The sequence below is a fragment of the Silurus meridionalis genome, chromosome 20, assembly GCF_014805685.1.
Source record: "Silurus meridionalis isolate SWU-2019-XX chromosome 20, ASM1480568v1, whole genome shotgun sequence".
Lineage (NCBI taxonomy): Eukaryota > Metazoa > Chordata > Actinopteri > Siluriformes > Siluridae > Silurus > Silurus meridionalis.
Window position 1 is genome coordinate 18,518,764 of NC_060903.1, and position 12,826 is coordinate 18,531,589.

At 41.7% G+C, this 12,826-nt stretch overlaps 1 protein-coding gene across 2 annotated transcripts in view; it reads right to left on the minus strand.

Annotated features, from left to right (window-relative positions):
* The window catches only part of cdh12a (cadherin 12, type 2a (N-cadherin 2)), a 45,234-nt gene that overhangs the window by 2,805 nt on the left and 29,603 nt on the right, over positions 1-12,826 (minus strand). The window contains exons 5-11 of one of the 2 annotated variants that reach the window (XM_046876661.1): positions 12,375-12,542; positions 10,847-11,034; positions 6,571-6,821; positions 5,272-5,408; positions 4,604-4,725; positions 2,431-2,545; positions 483-734 (exon numbers count right to left, since the gene is read on the minus strand). In XM_046876661.1, the coding sequence (XP_046732617.1) occupies positions 483-734; positions 2,431-2,545; positions 4,604-4,725; positions 5,272-5,408; positions 6,571-6,821; positions 10,847-11,034; positions 12,375-12,542 (1,233 nt within the window). The remainder of the gene's footprint in view (positions 1-482; positions 735-2,430; positions 2,546-4,603; positions 4,726-5,271; positions 5,409-6,570; positions 6,822-10,846; positions 11,035-12,374; positions 12,543-12,826) is intronic. The other variant, XM_046876662.1, reaches the window with a different exon arrangement.

The following is a 12,826-nucleotide window of genomic DNA, read 5'->3' on the forward strand; positions in this document are numbered from 1 at the left end:
TAACAGAGACGGAGGCCACACCTCCTTTAGAGATTAATCTTAATTATTACTAATAAATACAGAGGCCACACCTCCTTTAGAAATTAATCTAAATTTTTACTAACAAAGACAGAGGTCACACCTCCTTTAAAGATTAATCTTAATTACTAAGTGACAGAGGCCACGCCTACTTTGATACATTAATTTTAATTACTTAGAGACAGAGGCCACACCTCCTTTTATAAACGAATCCTAATTACTAACAGAGACAGAGGCCACGCCTCCTTTAAAGATTAATTTTAATTACTAAAAGACAGAGGCCACACCTCCTTTTATAAACAAATCCTAATTACTAACAGAGACAGAGGCCACGCCTCCTTTTCTTAAAAGATAATAGAAATAAGATTTTAAAGTAACATTCTAAATTGAAGGTTAAAGACAAGGACACTAAAGGTGCAGGATATAATCATTATGAACGTGTGTGTGTCATGAACACGTCTTACACAGCAGAATGATCACACACAGAAGAATAGCCAGCAGAGCTCCAGGGCTGAGACCCAGAGGCAGAAGAAAAGCTTTGGTGCTGCAGTCCAAGATGGAGCCGGAGACATCGCAAGCACAGACACGTACACTCAGCGTCCCGGTGCTGCTCTGGACGGGGAAGCCGCCGTCCTCCACCACCACCGGCACCTCATACACACTCCTCTCCCTCCGCCCAAATCCTGCACGCCTGTTTACAAGTCCGGCTGTGTTGTCTGCGCACACACACACACACACACACACACACATAGTAGTATGTGGACTCCTCTGCACTCATCAGTAATGATCAGAGCTTTCAGAGCATTCAACTGTAACATTTTATTTCATTATGAAAATTCATTATTAAAAAAAAGCTTCTGCTGAAAGAACAAACTCATTTTTAATCTAAGCGTGTTAAGAACACGTCAGTCCATTTCGGTCCAAATTTAAAACGGGTCACGCTGACCCAAAGTGAACAGAACGCGCATTTTGTCTCATGTGGTCATGTTATTTCAGTACACAAAGAAACACAGAGCATTTCAACAATTTGGGGCCAATTTTGCGCTCAGAGAATTTGCATTACTGTGATTTGGACTTTCACTGAGAATTGGACCCCTGGTCATAGATGTGGTACTGCTGGGGTTGGAACTTCTCCCTAACCACCACCACCTTTGGAATTTAGGGACCCATTAAGATTTATAACCTCTGTTGAGATTTGAACCCCTACTGGGATTTGGACCCTTCATATTAGGATATGAACCACTTCTTGGGTAATGGGATTTGGACTCCCATTACAATTTAGAACCTCTGTAATTATTTTGACCCCAATAAGGATTTGGATTTAGAAGCTGTGTCGGGATTCAGAATCCAATTGGTGTTTGGACTGCTGTTTACAGATGTGGAATTATCACAATTAGCAGCCTCCATTATCTTTTAGATACACCGGCTACTAACTTGGCATTGATAAAATTGGGGATGTGGTAAAATAGTGGTAAAGATGTACATCTTCTAATTAAAAGGTCATGAGTTCAAATCCCTGCATCACCAAGCTGCCACTGCAGGGCCCTTGAGTGAGGCCCTTAACCCTCAGTTGTATAAAATGACAAATGTAAGTCGTTATGAAAAGGGCGTCTCCCGAATGTTGTAAATGTTCAGTAATTTAAACATACAGACGTGGCTTTTGGGAATTTCTTGACGTTTTGAAGAACCATTCATACTGTGAATTATTGTCAAACATAAAGCATATGACATTTCAAGTCAGTTTTGTTTCTGCTTGCTGTGTTTCATTGGCTCACGGAGAAAAGCACCACAAGCTACAGATCCTGATCAGAGTTGCAGCTCTAAAGCTCTCCAGTGAAAAGGTGGTTATTGATTGTGTGTGATGCAATAAAGAATTACACTCAGCAGGCCACATGTCGGACTCATAAACCATAAACCAAAGCAACAAAGACGATCCATTGACAAAAGTTGGAGGTAAAAACGATTATGAGCTTTACCAGCTATATGACCTGCTGACCAGAATTCAGAGAAGAAAATAACGAGATAAAATGCCAACCTACAGTATGTTCCTGACGGTTTTGTTAAATGAAGGGTTTAGTTTATCTAGTCATGTAAAGAAATCTACAGACTGAATTGGAGTCAGACATGGAGGAGGTGAGGTGGTTGTTCTGGCTTGCTGTCAGATGTTATTCATCAAATCTGCATAAATCTGCATAAAATTAAGACATTTGCATGGTCCTCAACCATCAACTGCTCTGTTATAAGTTACTCTGTAAATGTAAGTGTATGTCCTTCCAAGGCTAGTCTTTCCAACCACAAAGCAAGATCATTATTCTCTTTCTCATTCAGTCATCAATAGCAAAGCCATCACACTGTTTTAAAACCATAACCTTCCACTGGACACTTCCACCATTCAGGAGCTACAACACTTACTTCCATAATCCCGGATAGTGAAGTTCTTGTTCCGGATATCTCTGGGAGATTTGAAGAAGAATCTGTGTCCTATATTAGGCATGTCTCTGTCTGTAGCACTGAAGACCTGGATCACCTGGATGCAATAACATAAAGACTTGCTTAATCTGGTAAATCAGCTGTTACTATAGAAACAAGTATGTATTAGCACAAAGACAATAATACAAGGGTGGCGCAGGGAAACGGAAAATTTAGGGAACTAGGAGTTAGTGCCCCTAATGGAGCAGTGGAGTAGTGCACAACAAGTGATCAGCGTAAAACCTTTTATAAGAATAGTGATAGTGTGAGGGATTTTCAGCATCATTACCAGTTAGGTCACACCATGAAGTTCTGGGAAAGAGTAGTGGAAGCCAGGCTGAGAGAAGAGGTGACCATCTGTGAGCAACAGTATGGTTTCATGCCAAGAAAGAGCACCACCAATGCATTATTTGCTTTGATACTGTTGATGGAGAAGTATAGAGAAGGTCAGAAGGAGCTGCATTGTGTATTTGTGGATTTAGAGAAAATGTACGACAGGGTGAAGAGAGGAGTTGTGGTATTGTATGAGGAAGTCTGGTGTGTCAGAGAAGTATGTGAGGGTGGTGCAGGACATGTATGAGGACAGTGTGACTGCAGTGAAGTGTGCATAAAAACGACAGACTGGTTTAAGGTGGAGGTTGGACTGCATCAAGGATCGGCTCTGAGCCCTTTCCTGTTTGCAGTGGTGATGGACCGGTTGAAGGACAAAGTCAAACAGAAGTCTCTGTGGACTATGATGTATGCAGATGATATTGTTTTTGAAGAAAAGGGTTCAGAATTTAAAAATAAGTCCCAGGTGGTGTTGAACGGCCCTCACACCATAGAAAATCATAACTCAATTATATTATATTATCAAAAAATCCATTATAAGTAACGGCAAGGGGTTCAAACCGAGCTCATACTGGTTTCAATCAATCACCCACGCCCCAAAGTCGCCAACTCCTTGTTTCTAAAATTCCCTGTGCCATCCCTGTATAAACATGTGATTTGCAAGTGTCTGGGCAATCAGTGAACACCTTGTGACCAATCAGAATCCAGCATTGCCATGATAAATCTTATTTTGGATGTAATGAGAAATCGCTTTTTTTCCCCACAAAGCTGCTTAGAGGAAAACGCATGCAGATGCTTAGGCATGGATTTGTTTCTCTGGAGTTAACGAAGTGAAGAAATCTGGCAAAGAAACTAGCAAGCTGCTCCTAATTAGCCGTAGTGAGTCACGTGATCCGTAAGTAAACAACATAATCATGAACACCTTCAGAAGCATCATTTAAACACCGTATTTAAAAACACTTTTATTTTCAGTACTTTTTAATTCAATATTAATTCGTAAAAGAAGTGCAGCGATGCCAAACGCCACAGGGTTCAATTCCACATACACACTGTACTGCCAAAAGTATTCAGACACCCAACTTTTCCAGTCATGTGTGGTTCTGTTCCAAACCTGATATGGAACGTTGGAGATACACAACTGTATAGGACGTTTTTAGAGAAAAGGTTTGGAGACCCAAACCTGTTCCTGCTATAGAGCTGCAACCATACTGAACACTGACTGCACCCCCGACCTCCACACCTTCACTGACACCCTTGTGGATGAATTAATCTCCACAAAATCCAGTGGAACCTCTTCTCAGAAGAGTGGAGCTCATTATAAGAGCACATGTGAATGGGATGTTCAAATAGAAGCACATAGCAATCTTATAGTCAGGTGTCCACAAACTTTTGGCATATAGTGTACATTAGGAGGAACATTAGAGAGAGAGAGAGAGAGAGAGAGAGAGAGAGAGAGAGAGAGAGAGAGAGAGAGAGAGAGAGAGAGAGAGAGAGAGAGAGAGAGTCTGAACTCTGACTCGTCTGAAAAGAAGAGTCTTTGTCAGGTTTTACCTAAAACACTTCTAAATAAGAGCAATCACACACACACACACACACACACACACACACACACACACACACACACACACACACTGTATTGTCTCAAAACAGCACGTAACATCGCTCTCAAAATCACAACCATTTTTGTATGCCGACGCTGTGACTAACTGACTGCAGGATTATTCACACACACACACACACACACACACACACACACACACACACACACACACACACACACACTTACCTGGCCTACTTTTGCATCCTCGCAAACAAACACCTCATACGGAGAAGAAAGTTCTGGAGGGAACTCATTGACATCAAGCACCGTGATTACAACATCAACTCGACTGTACAGGAGCGGATCATCTGAAAGATCAAAGCAGGACATTTCTATTCTGAGACACAACACAATACAGATACACACACACACACACACACACACAGACACCACAATTATAACATTTATAACATATACACAACACTGTTACACATCACAGCTACACAACACTGATTATATACACAACACTGGTACACATACAGTACAACACTAAAATATACACAACACTGACACACACACACACACACACACACACACACACACACACACACACACACACACACAAAATTCTAACATATAGACAACACTGTACACATCACTGCAGTTCCTGTAAATGTCCACTAGATGGAGTGATGTTGTTAGTAATCGGATTTATTTGTTGTCACTGCACATTTTGGTGTGTTTTCTTCTTCATCATCACAGATGAAGCTCATGAAGATGTGGATGAGACGATGAGATAGGACTGGAGGAGAACGATGAGGAAACGAAGTGTGTGTAGTTAAGAACATGAAGAGAACAACATGGAACTGATGAGGAACTGATGAGGAATGACTCTGTGTGTATTGTGTACTTACTGACTTTAGTTGCAACAACAGTGATGTTGTGTTTTGGGGTCGTCTCTCTGTCCAGAGCTTCTCGGGAATAAATGGTGCCTTGGACAGGATCGATGCTGAAGTAATTCTCCGTGTCTGGGTTCCACTCGATGGAGTAACTGCACAGCAGAAACATCACAATGTGTACACATGAGTGTGTGTAATGTTTTCAGAGTTCTGAGAGCTTTAATTATGAGTGAGACAAAAACACCACCAACACCGACTTTATAATCACACAACTGGAACATGCAGGAAGTGACAACGAGACTTTTAATACATTTAACAAAAGTGTAAATAAAGTGTAAAGACACAAAATATATATTTTTATATTAAAAGACACAGAATGTGTTATTGTGTGTTACTGAATATAATGTTTAGTTTTTTGTATTCTTCTGTGTGTGATGTTGTGTGATGTGTTATAGTGTGTTTTTGTGCACTATGGTGTGTTACTGTGTGTTATTTTGTATTATGGTGTGTTACTGTGTGTTATAGTGTGTGTTTTTGTGTGTTTTTGTTGTGTTATTGTGTAATATAGTGTCTTTTGGTGTCATCTTGTGTGTTATAATGTGTTATTGAATATTACGGTGTGTTATTGTGTGTTTTTGTTTTGTTATTGTGTATTATAGAGTCTTTTGGTGTCTTGTGTTTTGGTGTTTTACAGTGCGCTAAGATGTGTGTTGGTGTCATAGTGTGTCATTGTGTGTCTTGTGTTATAGTGTATTTAAAGTGTGTTACTGTGTACTACGGTGTGTGTTATTGTATACTACGGTGTGTACATTATGGTGTGTTATGGAGTATTATTGTAGGTTTTTTGATGTTACAGTGTGTTATGGTGAGTTATTGTGTGTTATTGTGTATCGCAGTGTGTTATATTGTTTTACACTGTGTTGCAGTGTGTTATTGTGTGTAACTGTGAGTGATTGTGTGCAACTGTGTCTTCTTGTGGATAATGATGTGCTACTGTGTGTTATGGTTTGTTATTGTGTATTACAGTGTGTTATTGTGTATTACGGTGTGTGTGTGTGTGTGTGTGTGTGTGTGTGTGTGTGTGTGTGTTATTGCATCGTCTCACAGGAACTGCCGCTAATGTGCAGTAGTGAAATATTAAAAGCAGAGCAGAAACACCAGCATGTGCTGAATCACTGAGTCTGCTGTGTGTCTCCTTATAAAATATTCATCCACAAATAATGTTTATCACAATGTCACACTCTTCAGATCACCAGAGCTCATGATCACCTGAGGGAGGAAACGTGAGTTATGTGTGTGTGTGTGTGTAAAGACCTGATGGGACTGTGCCCCGTGTCAGGATCGTGGGCTTTCACCACCCCGATCGTGTTCCCTGCAGCTCCCTCACGTGTCTCCATGCTGTACTCTGAGCTGCTGAAGATAGGAGGTTCCTCCACGTCCATCACGCTGAGCTTCACCACGGCCGAGTCGCTGTGTGAGCCGCCCTGCAGGAAACGAGCATCCATGTGCGGGTCCGACGCTGAGACTTTAAAACTGTACGTTTTCCGGCTTTCATAATCCAGCGGCTGGAACAGAGACACGCCGTGACGTGAAGTTTACTGAGTTTAACTGAGAAAACGTGCAAACTGTAAAATAAAAAGCTGTAAAAAAAGTGTCAAAAGTCAGAAGTAAAAAAAAGCACAAGTCAAATAGGAACTTGGGAAGAGTTCTTTCTGCTTTCTGTTCTACTGCACTTCTCTATAATACTGATGGTCTCTACAGACGTGACGTCATGATGATGGTTGAAGGTTGAGGAGTGAAACGCACGACCTGATACTGGTAGAAGTAACAGTAGAGGTAGTAAAGGTAGTAAAGGTAGCAGTAATTTATAAAATACTTTTCCCTAACAAGTTGTTTGACAGTGTTGTGTGTTACAGGAGAAGGTTATGAGACATCAGAGAGAACAAACACACCATCAGAGTCTCACTTCTCTCAGGTTCTGGGTGTTGTAGTGTAGTAGTGTCAGATCCTGTCGTTTCCCTACATAAAAGCACAGCGTTTCCTCTCGTCTCTGTGCCGCGTGGCATCAGGGCATCTCTTCCTCCGCTTTCCGGTCTCCATTTCCTCTCTTATCTTGGCAGGAGCTTTCAGTTTCCTATAGCTCACGCTGTTGCATCATGACACGAGCAAACCGAGCTGCGTTTCAAATTCCAGTCGAGTTGTCAGAAGCTGCATCTGACTCTCAGCACTTTCCTGCCTTCCACGTGTAACCCACGTATCGCTCACACTCTGAGCTCCACTGTTTCACGCTGAAGATACGGAGCTTACTGTTTATTACACCACACCGGCGACGAGGCAAATCGCTGCAGCATCAGAGCACAAAAAGAAACCCTTCAGGATGTACGACATGGTAAAAGGAAATCGTTATCGTACCACGTCGCTGATGTTTTTCCTGCAGAAGAATGTCCAGTGTGTTCTCCTCTCACCAGCATTTCCTCATGTTCTATAATTTACTTATTTGAACTATATTTACTATTTATACGTATATATAAAGATACAATCCAAGGAAACTGAGAACTTTTACAGCAGGTCTGTGAAAAACCTTCACCACTCTTTTTAACTCATGTTTTTCTAATCCTCAGGATTATCCTCAGTGACCAGGACGTTATGAGATGGTTCCTCAGAGAACCCTTAATTAGCTCTGGTCTGGTGGCGATTGTTTGATTATGACGTGTTGTGTAAGAGCCTGCATGGCGTCTTTTTTGCGAGTACTAAAAGATCAAATCTGATCCGTATTTTAGCTGAAGAGCTTCTGAGAGCATATTAGATCAATCACACGTGGATGTCCATGTGAGGGACTTCTACTGGTGTTACACAGTGAGTTCAGTTACACTTTAAGGACCTGAACACCTGAACATTTCGCCCCTAAAAGCACCAGACACAACTTTTGTTATTGTTCAAGACATGCTGTTTTTATTCTTATTCTTCCTTCATTTATAAAAAAATGTAGGAAAATATTGCACGTGTCAGGTTGTGTCACGTCAGCCTTTGCTTGCTGACTACTCGAGTGCAAGTTTTCAGAAAATAAACGCGATGGAAAACAGCGCTCGCTTTTCTCCGAACGCGATCGTAATGAAGCCTCGGAGTCGGAGTGTTCGGGAAAGTAATCAGTGAAGGATCACGTAGTACAGGAGAACAGTGATGCATGACTCACATGTGATTATACGGCTCGTGAAAAACACCCACACACACTCTGCACACACTCCACACACACTCCACACACACTGCACACACTTTATTCTAAATCTGAGGCAATTTTCCAGTGCTGAAGTGCTGAAGTGTGGAATGTCATTAAAATGCATGTGAAAGTAATGTGGGATGACAGAAAGTTTTTTTTCAAATGAAACAAATGTATATTTATTTATCAGTATAGATGGATAGCTTCTTCTCAACAATTCCTCTCAACGTTTCTCAATGCCTTCAGCATTAAATGAATAAATACATAAATACGCTTCCCGTCTTCACTGGAGATCGGATGTAAATCCCACAGTCCTGATTTGGTATTCAGTGCTCCTGACACGTTGCCAGGTGAATTGTTTCGCGATAATTATCGTTTAGCCACAAATCCATAAGCGGGATATACCGTGTCACTCACAGACACTCGCTCGGGTCTCTGTGCTCGTATTTTGTAGGTATTTTTAGAGCCGTATTCGGAAACGAAGGAGTTCTAATGAGGCAGAAAATTAAAAGAAGGTGCAAATTACAATAAACTCAGGTGTCAGTGAGGAGAGGAGAAAACCCTGCTCCTGAGATGGATCTCCTCAGAGAGTGTTACACACATCCGGGAAAAACGCGTTAGGACTTGATTCCTGCATTAAGGTAAGTTATGCTTTAATAACATAAATAATCAATAATAAATCAGGGGATCAGGACTGGATCTGGATGCTGTGTAAAAGAGTGAAAGAGCGAAAAAGCAGAAAAAGTTCAGTAATAAAAGAATAAAAACGAGATGAATTGTAGAGTAATCGTGTCCACGCACAAATATAAACCAGTTTTCTCTCTGATGTCCTCTTATATCCACGACCCGTCTCCCTGAAGCAAGGAGACACCCCAGAATGCACTGCTTCAGCAGTTCCCCAAGGTGCCCATGCACACACACACACACACACACACACACACAAACCCCAGAAAGGACGGACGATGATGACAGAAACGTGGTTCTGTCATTGACCCTGTTCTCAGTTCTCAGCCCCACGGTCAGGATTTCTCATATTCATTTTCCTGTTTTTTTTTTTGGGTCAGCAGATACGGTTCTGCAGAGTCAGGACTCAGCGTGACTTTGTTCTTCAGATGCTCTGGAGGTTGGGTACAGCTTGGGGAATATACAAGCAGGGGAAAAAGAAATGAAATCAGAAAAATGTGTGTATGGACAGAAACATCACCAAAGGCTGAGGCGATCTGCTAGAATTATCGATATTTTTGGATGATTATCATTAAGATAATGACTGTAGCTACATTTTTTCTGTTTAACGGCCAAATCACTTCCAGTTTTATTTTTCACTCGAACTGCGCCAACCTGCAGATCTGTGAGATCTTTATCTCAGGAGCGAGAGCTTGAGAGACTCAAACAGTCATCACGGAGTCACAGAACCCCACTGAGCTAAACCGCAGTAATGATGGAGCGATCCATCTCTCCAGAAAAAAAAAACGAGTGCACTCCAGCCTCGTCCTCGAGCTTTTACCGAAGCACTTACGCGTGCGTTACGTGCCCGGCGAGGCGAGTGGGCTCGGCTGTATGATGTGCGGGGGATTTTGACTTGTCACGTCGCATCGAGAGGTAGCAGAGCTCATCCTCGAGCACCGGTTTATTTATTCATGCTTTTTGAAGTCCAGGAAGAAAGATGGACCGCTTGGTTTTCTTTCGGGCCTAACAATCGCATGCCATGAGACTCGTTTTCGAGGTTTTGTTGAAGGTGCATTTCTGTACCTCAGGGTTTCCTGGGGAACAAGTCCTGACCACCAGTAAGGAGATGATGGATCAGATTTTTTACTGGTTCTGGCAGTGTGTAGAAAATAACATCTTTACAGCTCAGTAATGCGTTATTCACATGGTACTGGGAGAAAAATGGGATGGGGTTCGGGGTGTAATAAGAGTCGCTCAACCTCGGGCGTGAAAAAACAGACGCGTGTAAAACACTGTAACGTCTCAGGACACCCGACTTTTCCCACTATATGTGATCCTGTAAGTACAATATTGGAGTTGTAGGAGGTTTGTGATGACCCAAACGCCTTCCAGCATGACAATGAACCTGTGCAAAAGAAAATACCCCCATGAAGATCTGCTTTACATGTGTTGGAGTGGAAGATCTCCTGATATAGAGCTCCAACACTATTGAACACCTTTGGGATAAATGTGAATGCTGACCTCCTCCCCTTCTCACCTACATCAGTCCCTGACTTTACTAACACACTTGAATGAATCTCCACAAATCTCGACCAAATCTAGTGGAAGATCTTCCCAGAAAAATGGAGGTTATTATAAGAGCTAATAAGAATAAGAATAAGAATAAATGTAGAATGAGATGTTAAAAATACACACATAAATACATACCTTTCTGAGAACCACAGTGCCCTCCTGCGTGTGAGCGTCGGTGTAGATGTCGAAGGTGGAGCTGCTGTCTCCTGGTACAATCCTGTACTCCACCTTTGCGTTCGTCCCTACGTCCAGATCGTGGGCTTTGATCTTCCCCAATGAGGAATCCACCGGCGCAGATTCAGGAACTCTCAGGTGAAAGACACCTGTTATAGAGCACCGAAAGAGGAAGAGAAGGAATCAGCAAGGAACCTGTCGCTCAGGATGAGATGTAAAAGTGGATCACAGCAAGAGTCTGGAGGTAGTTAGCGCTAATTAGCCGCTAATCACTTCAGCAGGCCTGGCAGAGCGAACAGGCGTCGCAATCACATTTGCAAATCCGACAAAACTGTTTGTATTTGTGTCACTGAGACCCCCAGCTGGTTTAATCACGGACAATCGTGGATCTAATGCCCTGGAACGTGCCGGGTCGCTCTTCAGTGCAGATCCTTGCTGTACACAAAGCCGTTGCTTATTAATTACAGCGTTCAAGGATTCAGATAATTGTTCACGGCTGCTTCCGATCAGTCAACTGCTGCTTGTGTACAACAAAGCACCTTTCTGGGATTTTTGAATAACACTAAATACATTTCTTTTGAAAGATTTCCAGTGGGATTGCTGTCGGAAGGAGACTTCACTAGGATGGGGTTTTAATGCTCCTCAAACCAGGTGCACTGGTGATTTATGGGAAATACTGAGAAATACTGGAAATATGAGATATTTAAAGAAAATTAATAGTAGTTCCAGTTTTGGAAAAAAACAATATTGACAAAAGTATTGGGACGCCTGGCTTTTTTTGGGCGTATGTGGATTTTAGAGGTACAAAATTGGATTGCATGTTTTTGGATGCGGAAGCACTGAATTTTACCTTCATTTGAACTCAGAGACCCAAACCTCTTACAGCATGACAATGCTCATGAAGCCAGCTCTAGTGAAACATCTTCTCAGAAGAGTGGAGCTTATTATAACAAATGGGGACTAAATGTGGAATTGGATATTCTCAAAACACATTCCTTCGGTTGAACACTTTATAAAACTTCAAATGCCAAAGGATGTCTTGGATGATAGTAGAAGGCCACAGACATCACACCACATTCTAATGGATGACCCCATCCAAAAAAATAATCAGAGCCCCCTAGGAAAACAGGGCACAATCCAATATTAATGTGAACATTCTATAAAATTCCAATAAAAAATCTCATAATAATCCAATATTCCAGCTCATTTAAACCTTGTAAGAACCTCAGAGAAACGCAGCTAAACCCATGAGGGAATCATACTGCAGTATTACAATGGATAAACAATAGATTTTTGAGAGATTGGATCACAGAACAGATTGAGATAAAACATATTGAAGATAAGAAACCATCATTTTTCCCTTCAAACTGTTGCTATGGTGACAAAATGCTCATAAATGCAGCCGTTATAATAGTACATTAGATTTCTTATCTATTTTCAAAAATCATCTCAATTGTTTCTAATAATTTGTGTCCATGTTGTGACGTACTTTTTGCAAACCTCGGTGGATTATCGTTGATGTCAGTGAGGGTGATGTTGACGGTGGTGGTTCCTGCCAAACCCCCCAGCTGTCCTCCCATATCTTTGGCCTGGATCATGACTTGGTACGACTCTTTGATCTCACGGTCCATGTTAGGTAGCGCAATCCTTATCACACCTGAGCAGACGGGAATGAGAGGAAGCAGGTAAAGTCAGTCAGGCTACGGTTTACTCCTATTCATTTTTCCTTTGATGGCTGAGCTGAGATCAGGAGATACGGGTTTTTTAATAGCTCTTCATTAATCAATGTCTCTAAGAGCGCTTGACATTGTGCTAAAGGCTAATCAACTGTAATAGTTTCACTCTCTCACAGGGAGAAACTTTTGATCAGAAAAATGCAGCTCAACAAAATGCCAACGTGAGACGTACGAACAGTGAAATGTTTATTTTAGACTCAGGGGT